At 50.7% G+C, this 17,315-nt stretch overlaps 1 protein-coding gene across 10 annotated transcripts in view; it reads left to right on the plus strand.

The window, feature by feature from the left end:
- SIPA1L3 (signal induced proliferation associated 1 like 3) overlaps positions 1-17,315 on the plus strand; it is a 252,031-nt gene that overhangs the window by 156,024 nt on the left and 78,692 nt on the right. For all 10 annotated transcript variants that reach the window (XM_061139187.1, XM_061139184.1, XM_061139183.1 and 7 more), the window contains 4 exons: positions 5,936-6,124; positions 6,944-7,118; positions 9,233-9,336; positions 12,340-12,497. In XM_061139187.1, the coding sequence (XP_060995170.1) occupies positions 5,936-6,124; positions 6,944-7,118; positions 9,233-9,336; positions 12,340-12,497 (626 nt within the window). The remainder of the gene's footprint in view (positions 1-5,935; positions 6,125-6,943; positions 7,119-9,232; positions 9,337-12,339; positions 12,498-17,315) is intronic.

The raw sequence follows: 17,315 nt of genomic DNA on the forward strand, positions 1-17,315 counted from the left end.
GGGAGCGTTGGCAGTGCCAATCTTCCCGCCAGGGCGGGAACAGACTGGAGCTGGGCTTCGGCACCACACACCAGAACGTCAGCCTCACCCGCCCTGAGCCTGGACAGGACAAGCTCCAGGTCCAGGCCAGGGCTGCCCTGCCCTGAGCCCCTGGCTGGCAGGACACAGGGACTGCCAGTTGCCAGGGGCCCCCGGGCCAGTGGGTTCCCTTTGGCTCTCAAACACGAGTTTTTGGCAGCCTTAGTTTGGTTAGGGTTAGAGGTTTGGATTCTTTGTCTTTCTTTATTGAAAAAAGTAGCAGTCACTCATTAAGTATTTAAACATATACATAGTAGAAAAGGAAGAATCTTGTATTAAGTGCAGAAAGTAAGGGTAGTAGTGAACCTCATTTGGGACCTCACTTGTGTTCAGCGGGTACCTCTGTTGCTGTGATGTAATCTCCAGAACATACTGTTAAGTGAGGGGAAAAACCAAACTGTAGCTTCCTAATAAGGTTAAATTTTCTTTACGTTTTTAACGACACATATGGCTTTGTGTAAATACATTTGTGTACTGTGACAACGACTGACATATTGAGCGCTCAGTTTGTGCAGATAGAGTGGTAATAAGCACTGTATAAATTTTTCTTATTGAATTTTTTATTTTGACTGTGCTGGGTCTTCACTGGTGCTTTCAGGCTTTCTCTAGTTGTGGGAGTCAGGGCTGCTATTCATTGTGGTGCATGGGCTTCTCATGGTGGCGGCTTCTCTTGTTGCGTTCCCAGGCTCTAGAGCTCAGTATTTGTGGCACACTAGCTTAGTTGGTCCGAGGCATGTAGGATCCTCTCGGATCAGAGATTGAACCCACGTCTGCATTGGCAGGCGAATTCTTTACCCCTGAGCCATCAAGGACTCCCTTTGTATTGAATCTTTACAACCTTTTATGGCAGGAACTGTTATTCTCCATCTTATAGACAAAAGGCATGGAGAAATTCAGCAACTTGCCAGAGTCCCACAGCTAGAAAAGGGGGAAGAGCTAGGATTTGAACCGAGGCAGACCGACTCCCAAGGGACCTCCCAGGAAGACCTCTGGGAGAGTGGACCAGTACGGAGGAAGGCAGGGGCGCATCTGAGTCGGGGGCTGGTGAAGAACAGCCTGCGCGGGTGGGGACCTCCTTGCTGCCGTGGCCCTGAGGCCCTTTCACAGCTCAGTGAGATGATTCAGGCCGAGCGCGAGTGTAGATTTTATTGGGAGAGAGATGGACTGCTGTCAGCGGCTTCTGCACAGAGGAGAGACATGATCTGACTCAAGCTGCTGCGGGAAGAACGGACTGGAGTCAGGTGGTGGCAGGGCGGGCGCAGGGAGACCAGAAGGCTGCTGTCACAATCCAGGTAGGACAGGACCAGGTGGAGGGTGGAGGTGGCCGCACATCGCAGCCTGCCAGTGCCCTACTTATTATCCCTAGCAGAGAAGTACAATCTGGGAGCTTTTCAACGTGGCTTTTGGTCAAGTCTTCAGAGCCAGAAATGTGACGGTAGGCCACCTGTCTCCAGTGCGGAAGAAAACGAGGACTTCTGGGCCACACTCTCTCTTGTCTCCAGCAGAGGGCGCTGTGGGACAGTGTCTGCAGAATTCAAAGGCACTGATCCTGTGGGTCTGTGAGTGGAAATTCACAATCCCAGGGCCACCCAGATTGACAGAGCAAAGCATCCATATCATGGCTTTTCATGATCTATTTCAAGACTATCCTGCCTATGATAAGAGAGCTGTTTGTTTATAACTGGGAACTCCCAACCATGAGATCATCTCCTTTCCATGACTCTTGCCCAGGTCCTGTTTGGCAAGGGCAGGCTGTGTGTTTAGAGGCAATGTTGTGACATGTTCTTTTTGCTGTCTCTTGCGTCTGTTGACTTAAGGTGAGCGTGTTTTTCCAGTTAACACTAAGCCGTCTCAGTCTTTTAAACTGTAGCCCCACGTGTGTTTCAGGTGCTCACAGCAGTCCCCTCAGGGGGAGGATTTTTTTCCCTGTCCTGCTGTAGACCAGGGAGTCATCTTGCAGTGATGCTGGAGCTGCGGTGCCTCACCCAGGACATGGCGTAGCCTGGCAGCCAGCAGTGCTCTGTGGATGGGAGCCTGAGCTAGAGTCAGTGAGAATGTGCAGCAGGGGCTCTCAGACAGGGCTGGCGGGTGTAAATGGGCACAGCCACTTGGAAAACTGCTTGGCAGTTCCATAAAAGTGAAAATTAACATGCCTGGTGACTCAGCAGTTCCTCTCCTGGGTATAAACCCAGACGCAAATGTGTTCATGTGCTCTGAGAGGTGCTTCCATGAATGTTCCTAACAACACTGTTTGCAGTTGTCAAACACTGGAAGCAGCTTCCACGCTCATCAGCAGTAGGATGGATTAAATCCATCGTGGTAGAAACGGTATTCTCTTGCAGCAACCTGGTCCCATCTCATAGCTGTGGCATTGTGAGAAAGAGGCCAGTTAGAAGTGAATATGAACACATGAAGCTTAGAAACAGGCAGAAATACATCATGGTGCAAAGAGTTACGATAGGATTGCTCTTGTTCTTGTTTAGTCACTGAGTCATCCCCGACTCTTTGCAGCCCCATGCATGCACTATGGCCTGCCAGACTCCTCTGTCCATGAGATTCTCCAGGCAAGAATGCTGGGGTGGGTTGCCATTTCCTTCTCCAGGGGATCTTCCTGACCCATGGATTGAACCCACGTCTGGCACACTGGGAGGTGGAGTCTTTGCCACTGAGCCACCAGGGAAGCCTAGGGTTGCTTTTAGGGAAGTGAAGAGGGACACAAAAGAGTTTTTGGAGACTGGCAATGTGTTTCTTCCTCTGGGTGGTGATTGCCTAGATATTCACTCTGTGCTAATTCCTTGAGCTGTACGTACATGTGTGGTGTACTCTTCTGGAGTACATTATATTTCAGAGGGAAAAAATTACTCAAAGAGAAAAATCATGAGCTCTGGAGATGTCACACCTAGGGTGGAATCCTGGTTCGGCCACTTAGCTGTGGTGACCTTGGATAAGGCACCTAGCCTCTTAGAGCTTCACTTTTCTTATCAGTAGAAGGGAGATAGTAACATTCCCCTCCCCCAACAGACCTATACATATACTAGTAGTTATAACTACTATCATGCCTGAATACAGTGCAGTTGAACTATGCTTTCATAAATGTGACTTGTTATTAAGATATATCTGTTAGAAATTACTTTGTCTGCAGAGTAACAGGAAACATGACTATAGCTAAAACAAATACAGGGTTATTTTAATTATCTAACAGGAAATCTGGAGGTAGGAAGTGACAGGGACTGACTTCTATGTCATTTTGTTGTTGTCTCATTCCTAATGATCCCAGGATGGCTGTTGCAGCTCCAGACATCTTATCCTCATACCAGCGTCCTTAGAAAAAAATGAGCAGGTGGAAAGGGGCTTTATAAACTAGGGAAGAAAATCTTTCACCAGGAAAGAAAATCTGCCACAGATGTCTTCCCCAAGCTGAATTTCCTTCTCATGTCATGGCCTGGATCTAGTCATGTGGCCACCTGTAGGAGAAACTTGGAAAGCAACATCTGGGGAAGGGGAATGCAATTGCCATGATTGGCTTGACTAAATGTTTTCTTTTTTTTTTAAGCAGTTTAGACAATGTATATTTCATAATTTACTGTTACATTCCATCAGGATATTTGTTACGACAGTCCAGCAGCTAAAACATGTATCTTTGGAAAAAAACTTCGAATGCTTAGTTTTATGACATATAAATACAATGCACATAACAAAGATATAGCAAGACACCTCCACCTACCCACAAATTGGAAAAGACCCTGATGCTGGGAAAGGCTGAGGGCAGGAGAAGGGGCGACAGAGGATGAGATGGTTGGATGGCAACATGGACTCAATGGACATGAGTTGGAGCCAACTCCAGGAGATGGTGAAAGACGGGAGCCTGGGCGTGCTGCAGTCCAGGGTTGCAGTCAGACATGACTGAGTGAACAACAGCAACAACCCAGAAATTGCTGCATTTCTGAAACACCTCTGTATTGGCCACAATGCTTTCAGCTCTGAGAAAACTTAAGTCTGTAAAGTACCAGATAGTAACTGTCTTAAGTTCTGTGGGGCATATGGTCTTCTTCAGACTATTGAACTCTGCTAATTGAGTGTGCAGGTAGCCACAGGTAAAACAAACGAGTGTGTTTTTTATTAGTGTTCTAATAAAACTTGACATTATAGACACTTAAGTTTTAATATCATATACTTTTCACATCACACGATATTCTTTAATTTTTTCAACCATTTAGAAATGTAAAACATTGCAGGCAGTTGGCCAGATCCAAATCATTTGTGGAAAAACATACAACCCAACCAAAGCAAGGCACTGCAGCAGTGAAATGGGTGAATGCTGGTAACCAACCTTTTATTTATTCATTTTGCAGCATAGTTCAAAAAATACAAATTATAACGATGATAGTATCTAACATAGAGCCCTTCCTGTGTCTCAAACACTTATTCTAAGGACTTCAAAAATGTTAACTCATGTACACCTCAAAGCAATCCTAACATATTGTTATTATCACTTCTTTTTTATAGAAAAGGAAACTGAGGCACAGAGAGGTTGAGTGCATGCCTCATGCTAGAATCTGAGCCTGGGCAGTTGGAGTCCCGAGGCCACGCTCTTAACCTCTGTGTCATGTTGCTTCTACTAAAAAGATAAAGGTAGTGAAGACCATGTAGGATTCTCATATAACTCAGCTGCAGTATAAATTGCAACCTGCTCTGCAACCTGCTAAATATCAGTTCAGCTCTGCAACCTGCTAAAACAACACTAACATATTTCTTTCTGTAGTATTACTTTTTTATTGTGTAGGGTGTTTCAGCTTTTTTTAAATTTAACTTGTTGTTTAGTTGCAAAGTCATACCTGACCCTTTTGTGATCCCATGGATTATAGCCCACCAGGCTCCTCTCTGTCCATGGGATTTCCCAGGCAAGGATACTGGAGTGGATTGCTGTTGCCTTTTCCACTGACTAAAGGTCTTAAAATCTGACTGCACATCAGAATTTCCTGAGAAATATTAAAAAAGAGAATAGGTTTGTAAACATACAGATATATAAGTGTGTGTATACCGCACACATACATGCATACATACAGACAAGCCTGGGCCCCACCACCAACCAGCTGAATCAGAGCCACTGATGGTGACTTTGACAGGAAACCAGGGCTGCAGTTCAAGACCCACGATGGTACTGCTGTCTGGGGCAGGCAGCTGTTTTACCTAAGAGTGTGTGGTAACAGACTTCCCTGGTGACTCAGGCAGTAAAGAATCCGTCTGCAATGCAGGAGACTTGGGTTCGATCCCTGGGTCAGGAAGGTCCCCTGGAGAAGGGAATAGCTACCAATGCCAGTTTTCTTGCCTGGAGAATTCCATAGACAGAGGAACCTGGTGGGCTACAGTCCATGGTGTCTCAAAGAGTTGGACATGAGTGGTAATACATGTACATATATTATTGTGATAATGACAGTAAAAGTGTTTGTTAGCATGCCGACATTGTAGTGCCTATTTTATTCACTCTACCTTTTATTACCTGATATTATCCACTGCCCCACCTGCGCATCAGGTCCAGGAAGACAGGGGTCTTTGTTTTTTCACCACACTAAAGAGGGCACTGGGACAGTGTTTGTTGAACAAACAAAGGCTGTTCCATCCACTGTCCCAACACTCCCTGGAAGCTGAGGTGGAGAGATAGGAAGTCACTTGGTCAAGATCTCACAGCCAAGGGGCAGGAAGTTCAAGTTCGTTCAGACCCAGTGTTTTCCAGCCCCAGAGTCCAAGCTTCTGACCATCACACATGTCGCTGTGAGGACAGAACAGCCTCGTGGGCTCTCTCTCGTTCCTTCCCACGTCCTGAGAGCCTCATCTCCCCCCCTTCTCCCTGGAGCAGCTCACCACCTTGAGGGGCTCCATCCTGGAGGACGCCACACCCACCGCCATGAAGCATGGCACCGGGCGGGGCCTGCCCCTGCGGGACGCCCTGGAGTATGTCATCCCTGAACTCAACATCCACTGCCTGCGCCTGGCTCTCAACACTCCCAAGGTGACGGAGCAGCTGCTGAAGCTCGACGAGCAAGGGGTGAGCCGGGGCCCAGGAGGGGTGGGGGCGCGGGGGCAGCAGCCTGCAGCCCCACTGCCCGACCCTCTTCTGTCTCACTTTTTTTTTTCCTCCAAAGAACAGAAACCCACTCAGGCTAGTTCCAGTAAGAGGAGGAACCTTCTATCAAGTTCTAGGGCTGCCAGGAGCCAGCATGTGACTGCTGGGGCTTCCGGGGGAGATAGTCTAGGAGTGAGGCAGCCACCGGGTCCCCGTGTGTGTCTGTGCGTGTGTGTCAGTGCTCCTGCTCCTTCGCTGCATACCGCCTCCCCCTGCTTCTCTGGCCCTCCCACAGCTCCCAGAGTTGCTATTAGGATGAGAGCCTTGTACAGGCCCCGGCTAGCTGACCCTCAGTCCCAGAAGAGCCTCTCACGGCCCCACGCTTAGGTCACGTCACTGTCTGTGGTCCGGTGACCAGGGCATCAGGGACACATAAAACAAGCATGGCTACCAGGGCTCACCCCCTAAGAAACAACGTCGGCCCCAATGAGCCCTCCAGAATTGCCTTTTGCAGAACCTTAGCCAGTTCCAGCCCACGTGCTGTGGGAAGCCAGCCAGGGTGACCGTCTTTCCCTCGAGAGCGCCACCTTCCCCCCTGTGTAGAAAGCCAGGGCGTGGTTGCTGTGCCTCTCTGGAAAGGCGGGGAGGGAGAGGGACAGCTGGGACACGCCCCCACCCCTCTTTTCTTCTCTGGCTACGGCACTGAACCCCCTTGTAAGCCCAGCAGCCAAGGGGAGCCCCTTCTGTCCCGCTCCCTTCTCCATCTGGCCTGCCTCCCTGACGCTGCTCTCGCCTCTGCAGCTCTGCCGGAAGCACAAAGTGGGCATCCTCTACTGCAAGGCCGGCCAGAGCTCGGAGGAGGAGATGTACAACAACGAGGAAGCCGGCCCGGCCTTTGAAGAGTTCCTCTCCCTCATCGGGGAGAAGGTCTGCCTGAAAGGCTTCACCAAGTACGCCGCCCAGCTGGACGTCAAGAGTAAGTGGCCGCAGTGGGTGGCCTGGCAGGGGGAGCTCTAACCAGCCCGCTTATCCCACGGGCTTAGTCCTGGTGATACCCTGGCGAGGACGCTGGGCAGTGGGCACTCAAGGCCTCGGCTGGTGACAGCCTGGGCGGCGCAGGCGCTCTGGATGAGTGTCGCGTGTTCTGGTAAAGCCTGAAGACGGTCCTGCACCGTGTCTCAGCACCTGCGCTCCCAGACACGTGCTCTGAGATCCCGAGCACGTGCGTGCCCAGAGGGGTCCTGAGGGGTCACAGCCACAGATACCTGCGTGGTGCGCACTGTGCCCGAGGACCCCAGGGAACACAGTGCTCCTGGCCAGTCTCCCAAATCACAGCCACCGGGAGGTCACCTGGCCCTGGTGCTGGCCAGCCATGGCTTCAGTGACCTCACCTGTCACAGCTTGTTCCCTGGGATGTCAGCCCACAAGAACAGGCATTCCTCAGTCTATTCTACTGCTGCTTCCCTCGAACCTACTTAAGTTAAGCTGGGGTCCTAAGGGGCCAAGGCATAGGCCTCCAGGGTGAGTGTGACACCCTAGAGTCAGTTGCCGCGCGGCCTGTGGGTTCACTCAGACATGCAGCAGAAACCACCTCCTGGCTGTCCTGCCCAGACAGGAAGGAGCAATTCAAGGTGATAGAAGAAAATATGGGGACCCTGACCTTGTATCGGGCCCAGGCCTGGACAGCATGGTGTGTGACCTGAGAGGGGTGAGTTGGAATAAAATAAACAAAGAAGGGACAAGAAACACGTTCCAAGAAAAAGGAACAGCACATGAGAAAGCTCTGAGGTCCCAAGCTTCAGGGAATAAATGGGAAGGATGAGCTGAGGGGGCAGGCAGGGGCCTCACAGGCAGGACCTTTACTGCTGAAGATCAGTGATTTGGGTCTCTTTCCTAGGAGAATTTTGAAACTCATAAGAGGCAGCATTGAATACTATTAAGAAGACATTCTGGAGACTTCCCTCATGGTTCACTGGCTAAGACTCCACACTTCCAGTGCAGGGGGCACAGGTTCAATCCCTGGTCGGGGAACTAAGATCCCGCATGCCAGGTGGCCCAGAAAACAACAAAAAAGAACAATGCTTGGCATGTCCAAAATTTTTTAAAAAAGAAAACACTCTGGAATCAGATAGTCCGAGTTCCAGCTCAAGCCCTGCCACTCGCTGTACTGTGTAAGCCCTGGGGTGAGGCACTCCATCCGTGTGCCTCAGTTTCCCCCTTGGAGTCCATAATCAGGGGTGTTTCTCCCCAGTCATAACACCCTGCTGTTAGGGAAGAATGTGTCTTGACGCTCAGGATTATCATTTCCTTCTTCATAGTTTTGCAGTCTACATATGCATCTCTAAATAATATAATCCATTTTGCCTGTTTGGGGATATAATGTGAATAGAATTATACAGTTTGTGCTCCTTTGTGTCTGGCATCTTTTGTTCAACATCGCATTTGTAGGATTTGCCCATGTGGTGGCTGTGACTCATTCATTTTCATGGCTGTGTATTTTTCCACAGTATGCATTGTTTATCCCTGGGACTGACATATTGAGAACAGTTGTACCCATAACCTGGGGCACTCATGTATGATTTCTCTAGGCTGTGATCCTGGAGAGAAAGTGCTTGGGTCATCAGTGAAGCCTGTCTTCAGGTTCAGTAACTATTACTAAAGTTTTCCAAAGTGATTGTACTAATTTACACACCTCACCAGCCTCACAGAGGGTTCTGGTTGCTCCACACCCTCCCCAGCCCTTGGCACTGTCAGACTTTGAAATGTTTACCAGTCTGGTGGGTGCTTAATATAAGGTTTCCTTTTTATCTTAATTTACTGAAATTTTATTGTTGTTGCTGTCGTTGTTATTGTGGCTCTGTGACATGTGGGATCTTCGTTCCCCAACCAGGGATCAGACCCACGTGCCCTGCGTTGGATGGACAGAGTCCTAACTACCGGACCACCAGGCACATCTCTAAATTTACTGAGCTTTAAAGAGTGAAGTTAAATGAAAACATCGACTTAAAAACTAACACAGATGGCATGTGGGACATGGCAGGAGCCCAGAGGTTTTGGAGATGTGGTGCTTAACTGGTGTTTCTGTTTCAGCCGACTCCACAGGAACCCACTCCCTCTACACGACGTACCAGGACTACGAGATCATGTTCCACGTCTCCACCCTGCTCCCGTACACCCCCAACAACAGGCAGCAGGTCAGTGGGGCCCAGGGTGGGGGCTCCAAGTGACTTCTGGTTGATGCACAGCTGGAACCCGAGGCAGCTTCCTTCCCCACGGCCTTTGGCTGGCTGCCCGCCCGGCACCGGCTCTCCTGGCACCTCGTGCAGCAGGTGGAGGCCTTCGGCCCTGGAGACCCTCTCTACCACAGTCTCATCGCCTGGGGGTTGGAGACTAGGTCAGGTGTCATTCTGTGTCACTTTTTTGTTCTGGCTTTTCCTTGGCCACCCTGCTACCCCAGCTACTCTCAAGGGTCTCTTGAGTCATCAGGTGTCCTGTGGGGAAAGACCCAAGTGAATCAGTCAACACTGTATTTTGACTGTAAGTGACAGAGTACAAATTAAATGAGCAAAAGCAAAAAATGAGATTTACCGAGTTATATAACTCTCAAGTATAGTTCCAATACTTTGGCCACCTGATACAAAGAGCTGACTCATTGAAAAGACCCTGATTCTGGGAAAGACCGAGGGCAGGAAGAGAAGGGAGCAACAGAGGATGAGATGGTTGGATGGCATCACTGACTCAATGGACATGAGTTTAAGCAAACTCTGGGAGATGGTGAAGGACAGGGAAGCCTGGGCATGCTGTAGTATATGGGGTCGCAAAGAGTCGGTTGGACACGACTGAGCGCCTGAAGAACAATTGTCAAGTACTGGGAGAGGGCTGGCTTTAGGTATGGCTGGATCCAGGGGCTCAGACAATGTCAGGAGTTCTTCCCGTTTCTCACCTCTGCTTGTATTCTTAGTGGTTGTATTCACAGATCTTTCCAAGAAGTGGGCACCTTACATCCCACCAGCTTAACTCCCTCAGGAGAAAGAGAGCTCTGCCTTGCAAGTGTCCCAGAAATGTTTCCGGGCTGAGTCTCATTGCACCACCCACTTGCCAGGCCCAGGACAGGGCTAGAAAGGGCTGATTGGCCAAACCTGAAGCATGTGCCCACCCCTAGAGAGGGCCAGTGGGAGGTGCTTTCCCAAAGGGGATAGACACGGCTGCCTGGAGGAGGAGGAGGTGCTAGGTGGGCACAACAGCTGCTGTGTGCCACCAGGGCCTCCTCTCTTGGACACGCCATGCATGTCCAGGAGCAGTTTCTCATGAACAGAAACCCCACAGGCTTTTGACGGTTTAGGAAGTGTGTGTATTTTTTCCTGTTGGTATGGGGTTTCCCAGGTGACTCAGTGGTAAAGAATACACCTGTCAGTGCAAGAAGCCTGGGTTCAATTCCTGGGTCAGGAAGATGGTCTGGAGTAAGAAGTAACAACCCACTCCAGTATTCTTGCCTGAAAAATCCCATGGACAGAGCACTTTGGCGGGCTACAGTCCGTGGGGTCACAAAGAGTCCGGCACAGCTGAGCACGCACACCACACCACCGCAGGTGACAGTGTACGGTCTACCAGCCAAAAATGGTCAGACATCAGTGATTTTTAGAACGTTCACCTAGTAGCAGCTGGAGGAGCATCTCTCTCTTTGGACCCGAGCTGCGTTCTCTGTCTGCCACTTCCTCACTGTCATCTCACCTCCCTGGGCCTCAGGTCCCTCCTCTGAAATGGGCAGAACAGTAGCATCCACATCTCAGGGTCGTTGGGCAAAGACCCTGCACTTGTGTGTGAAACCAGAGTTCCCGGCAGGGCCCAGCACGGGAGGTACACAGGAAGCAGCTGACCGTGCTCCCGGAGGCGTGGTGGGGAGGGCTTGGGTTGTGGGGTCACGCAGAAGTGGGTTCAGATCACAGCTCCCCCCTCCATGACCCTGGACTGAGGGCACGACGTTTAACCCCCGTGAACCTAACTTTTCTCATCAACAAAAGGAGGTCAGATGAATTAATCCCTCACAGGACTTGTGAAGGAGACGTGAGGTTACAGCTTTCACATGTGGGTGGATGACGCCTGCTTCAGGGCTGGTCACAATAAATGGGCACTTCAGCAGTTGAGTTTGGTCCTGTGTATAAAACACAGAGAGCTACCAGTCCGGCAGGGTGCGTTGTGCCACTACGTGCGACCAGATTTCACACTCCCGGCCACCTCACATAGAGTTGCACGCGACCTCCCTATCAGCGGGAATTCCTAACGGTTATATGAAGACTAAACTTCTATACCTGAGAACAATGTGGGACTTCCCTGGACATCCAGTGATTAAGACTCTGCACTTCCACTGCAGGGGACATGGGTTCGATCCCTGGCTGGGAAACTAAATCCCACATGCCCACACGGTGTGGCCAAAAAAAAAAAAAAAAGAACAATGTAATTTTAGCAAGGAAGTAAAATGCCAAGAGTACATCATCGCCTTTAAAGATGACAGTTTTTCTCAGAGGCCATAACAGGCAGGGGGGACATGACGGGGTTCCTGTGGGCTGATCTGAGGCTATCACCCCAACCTTCTCAACTCAGGTAGCCAGAGATGGGCTCTGCCAGTGTCCGTGCATGTGACCTTGAGCAAGTCAAAAGCTGCCAGACTGTGCTGTCCTCCAGCTGAGATTTATTGAGCACCTGCTGTGTGCCAGGCCCTGCTCTGGGCACTGAGGATAAAGCACCTGGCCGTGAACAAAGCAGACAAAACCCTTGTCCTCCAGGAGGTGCCACGTTAGTGGGAAAAGACAGAAGCAAAAGGAAGAGGGGCAGCCGCTTGTTAAGATGAGTGTGGACGAGTAACACACTGTTACTTAAGTAACAAGGGCAGGAGAGCAGAGGGGGTGCAATCATGGGTAAGACAGACAGGCAGGGCCTTGTGGGAGGGTGGCGTTTCAGCCCAGACCTGAAGGAGGGCAGGCGGGATAGAGTCACGTGGGGATCTGGGGGAAGAAGTTCCAGGCCGTAGGATGGTCCACAGGAGCCTCAGGGAAGGAAAGGTTTCTGATTCATTCAAGGAGCAGCAGGAGGCTGGTGTGGCTGGGGCAGAGGGGGAGCGTGGCAGGAGCCAGCAGAGAGGTGACGGGGCAGGTCATGAACCTGAGCCTACCCTGACGTTTTCGTCTCCCCACCATCAGCTGCTGAGGAAGAGGCACATAGGCAACGACATCGTGACCATCATCTTCCAGGAGCCCGGGGCGCTGCCGTTCACCCCCAAGAACATCCGCTCCCACTTTCAGCACGTCTTCATCATTGTCCGGGCCCACAACCCCTGCACTGATAACGTCTGCTACAGGTACGCACCCCGCCCCTGCATGCACAGGAAGTCAGGAAAGCTGGTTTCCAGCGTCCAGGGAGCGTGGGGGTGGGAGAGGGAGGGCACAGCTGGCCCAGGCAGGCCGCCTCCCACGATTCTTGTCCATGCTTCAGTAGGGGAGCTCTACTCACTCATTCCTACACCTCCTGAGGGAGTGGTTCTTAACCAGAAAGGGGCATGCCATCCCAGTTTCGGCAAAGAAACCATCAGGAATTTGTTTTTGCCTGGAGTCTTTTGGTTGCAAGTGACAGAAAACCCACCTCAAAAAGGCAGCCACAGGGCTTCCCTGGCAGTCCAGTGGTTAAGACTGTGCGCTTCCAGTGCAGGGGGCACAGGTTCGATCCCTGGTCGGGGAACTGGGATCCCACATGCCTCGTGGTGCGTGGAAAGAACATAAATAAGTGAAGAGGCAGTCTTACATGCTGGCTATCATAAATGACACAGTCAGGCCCACCTGGAGGTGTTCCACTTCCCTGTACATCATTTCATTTGCTGGCAGCTCCAAGCTTAGCATCTTGCCAGCTGCAGACCCAGCAGAAAGAGAGCCTGCCTTTCCCAGGAGAAGAAGCCCCAGAACCGAGGCTCACTGACCCACGTGGGGTCACGTGCCCATCCCAGAGCAAGACTAGCACGTGGGTGCGTGGCTGAGAGGCACCAGAGTGTGGCCCAAAGGAAGACCAGAAGATGCGAGGATGGAGGCAGGGTAGACAGCGGTGGCCCCCTCGGGAGGCAGAGCTGAGGGTTCTTAATTTGAAGATCAATAAGTGACAAAAGGGACTTCCCCGGTAGTCTAGTGGCTAAGGTTCCACGGTCCCAGTGCAGGGGCCCTGGGTTCAATCCCTGGTCAGGGAACTGGTTCACTCATACCACAACAAAGACCCAGTGCAGGCAAATAAATAAATATATTAAATAATACTGTGTTACAAACTTCAGTCCCATTCAGTGTCTTCCCCAAGTACCAGTCTCACCAGAGGACATGGCCAGCCCCCACAGGACAAATGCAAAGTGCTCTGGGTGTGGGGTGAGGAGAGTGCTGTGGTTCTTGAAAACCAACCCATCAATAACCTGGGCCCAGGGCCAAGGTCTACATTGGTCCCTGGTCAGCATCGCAGACACCAGGGCCTGGGCTTAGGAGTGTTAGTTTACATTTAAAGGACAAAAAAAAAAGTTTGAAATTAGATACAAAAGGTAAAATTTTTTTAAGTTAAAGGTCAAAATTCGCCTTTCATCTCTAAGTCCTCACCATCCCATTGCCTTCACAGAGGCAACTGCTCTTAGCACTTTCCTGATAACCTAGGCCCATTCAGTCAAATGTGTGCAAGTATTCCTTTTCCACCCTTTTAATACAGGTAGTATCATATCCCATACACTATTCTGCATCCTGTATTTTTTCACTCAGTAGCCTTTGAGAACTTTGCACACCAGTCTATAAAGTGTTTTTCCCTTCTTTATGACTGCGTATTATTCCATCACATAGATGCCTAAGAATCTCCCCCTATCCCTTAGTGATGGGTATTGGGGTTGTTTCCTGTCACCTATTACTACATTCCCCCTTGCAGTGCTATTATTAACACATTCCCTCCACATAGTTTTGTGAGGGAGGGGCAGTTGTTTGTTTATTTTTGGCCATGCTGTGCTACTTGTGAGATCTTAGTTCCCTGACCAGGGATTGAACCCAGGCCCTGGGCAGTGAAAGCACTGAGTCTTAACCAGTGGACCTCACAGGAGTTCCCCATAACCTAGTTTAGACGCTCATGGCACACGTGTCCAGATACACAGCTGGGATAGGTGAGGTTCTCAGCATGGAGTTACTGGGCCAAACAGTATGTGCATAGGTGCCCTGGGTGGACTCTTTGGAAGTGCCAAGAACCTACCAGTTTCTTCTCATTTGACTCATTTGAAAAGACCCTGATGCTGGGAAAGATTGAAGGTGGAAGAAGAAGGGGACGACAGAGGATGAGATGGTTGGATGGCATCACCAACTCAATGGACATGAGTTTGAGTAAACTCAGGGAGTTGGTGAAGGGAGGCTTGGAGTGCTGCAGTCCATGGGGTCGCAAAGTCAGACATGACTGAGCAACTGAACTGAACTCACCAGCTTCTTCTCTGGGCCAGATATGTGAGAGGATGGAGGGGGATTCCAATATGCAGGAAGTGCTGTGGACCACCAGGCTGGATGTGTTGCCGCTGGGAGCTAGCACACCAGGTGGAAGGCCTGCGGCCCCTTCCCCCACCCATTGCTAGTTCCCAGGACAGAGCACCAGCTCAGAGGGCTTGTGCCTCCAGGCTCCCTGTAGGCCTGAGGTTACAAAGATAGAGTTGTTCTTGAACATGCACACACATGTGCACACACACACCCTTATAGCACATCAGAGGTAAGAGGCTGCTGGGTAAGCCCTTCTCCCCTTTCTCCTAACCATGAGCTCCCCTCTCCTACCTGGCTTATCACAGGAGACTGCGGCCGGCCTCCCCGCTTTCCAGGCCAGCCTTCATGTGGTTTCCAGAGGGATTTCTTTTTGTTCTGACGCACCAAGCTTTCTTGTTTTTTTTTTTTTTTTTGCAATTCAAAATATTTTCATTATGCAACATTTCAAACGTTCTGAAAAGTACAGAGAATAACAGACACCCGTGTGCCCACCACCAGATCTCACAGATGTTAACATTTTGCCGTCTTTGCTTCAGCTCTCGCTTTAATTTTGAAGAAAGAAAATGTTAGAGATGCAACCAAACTGCCCCCTCCCACAACCCCTTTTCTCCCCTCCCCCACACACAGCTGTTCTCTGGACAGACTTTCCCCTGTCCCCTCTTCTCCCCATGACCCCAGACACATTTCTGTCATAGAACTTATCACACTGTAAGAACTAAGTTTTTGGTTTTGTTTTATTTTTTAAGATTTATTTGTTTTATTTTTTGGCTGTAATGGATCTTTGTTACTGCACACGAGCTTTCTCTAACTGTGGTGAGCGGGAGCTACTCTCTAGCTGCAGTGCACGGGCTTCTCATTGTCGTGACTTCTCTTGTTGCAGAACATGGGCTCTAAGGGCTTGGGCTTCAGTAGTTGCTGCTTTGAGGCTCTAGAGCACTGGCTCAGTAGTTGGGGCACACAGGCTTAGTTGCTCCAGGGCAACTAAGAGAGATCTTCCCAGGGAGATCTTCCCAGACCAGGGATCGAACCGGTGTCCCCTCCATCGCAAGGCAGATTCGTAACTAGACCACCAGGGAAGCCCCAGGAACAAACTGTTGATGTGGCTGTTGCCTCCCTCGAGGGTCACGGCACGTCGCACTTGCCTTCATATATCTGTGCTGGGCAACCTTGTTATGTAAAGGACCCCAGAGAGGCCTTGGCAACCAGGCAGATGCCTGACCCAAACATTGTAGGTCCTGGGAAAATAGCTGTTGAATAAATGATTGTGAGTGTTCTAGAAATACTTACTGAGCTCCAGTGACCAGGTGACCCAGTGGTCACACCATCTCCTGGCTGTCTAACACGGTACCACCTTTTCCCACTTCATGTGCTCACTTACTGAATGGCACACCAGCACCCCCACAGCCTGTGGGCTGTGAACACCCCGTTCCTCCTGCTGGGGAAATGAGGACCCAGCCGTTCTGATTGTCCAGAAACCTTCAGTAGCTTGCAGTTCCACGATTCTTAAAATCATGAGTCAGGACTGTGGGAGAAGCCCGAATCTGTCACTATGAGCAGTCTCGTCCTGAATGAAGAAGTTGCAGAGCTAGTCACAGCTGTAAAACCCAATCTGAAGGCACCATTAATTAGAGTGGAGAGACTGGCAAGGTCATCTTACACATCCGCTGGCCTGGAGGCAAGGCCACCCCCACAGGGTTTCCCACAGAAGAAAACCTGCCTGGTTTGTGTGGCCTTTGAAGGACCTCTCCCCCGGGAAATGCCTTTTTCTGTCAGACCTACACGTTGGCAGGAACCTGTTTCTTCATGGTCTGTCCGTTCAAGTCTAAATCATGACTGTAATCAGTACTGAATACCTGTGCCAGCCCTGGGGCATCTGCAAAGCCCAGGGTGGCACCTGCCCTTACACTTTCCCGGGATGTGGTGGTCTCACTGAACAGGGAGCCAGGGAGCCAGGGAGCACGGGGCCTGGCCCTCCTGGGTCTGCAGGAGCTCCCTCCACGGTCTCTGCACACGCTCTGGCCCCTTCCCTCCCTTTCTTCACGGGGCAGCCACGGTGATCCTTGCAGATGGTTCGTCTGGCACCTGTGTTCATCAGGGACCCACAGGGAGCAGGTGCCCCCCACTCAGGGTTTTGGTTTTGTTGTGTTTTACTCTACTTGGCTGTGTCAGGGCTTGGTTGCAGCACACGTGGTCTCCGTTGCCTCACGGGGGATCTTTGATTACAGTGCGTGAACGCTCCAGTTGGGGCGCACGGGCGCAGTAGTGATGGGCTTAGTTGCTCCTTGGTTGTGGGATCTTAGTTCCCCAACCAGGGATCAAACTCGTGTCCCCTGCATTGCGAGGCAGATTCTTAACCAGTGGACCACAAGGGAAGTCCCCCACTCAGGGTTTTAACTGAGGGATTAATGAACAGGCTGATAGGTGTGGGTAGGGCTTCCCTGGTGGCTCAGACGGTAAAGACTCTGCCTGCAATGCAGGGGTTCTATCCCTGAGTCAGGAAGACACCCTGGAGGAGGGCATGGCAACCCACTCCATTCTCACCTGGAGAATCCCATGGACAGAAGAGGCTATGACAGCTACACTCAGTGGGGTCACAACGAGTCTGACAGGACTGAGCAGCTTTCACTAACAGGTGTGGGTAGGTTAAAGGA

This window comes from Dama dama, chromosome 4 (genome assembly GCF_033118175.1).
Source record: "Dama dama isolate Ldn47 chromosome 4, ASM3311817v1, whole genome shotgun sequence".
In the NCBI taxonomy this organism is placed as follows: Eukaryota; Metazoa; Chordata; class Mammalia; order Artiodactyla; family Cervidae; genus Dama; species Dama dama.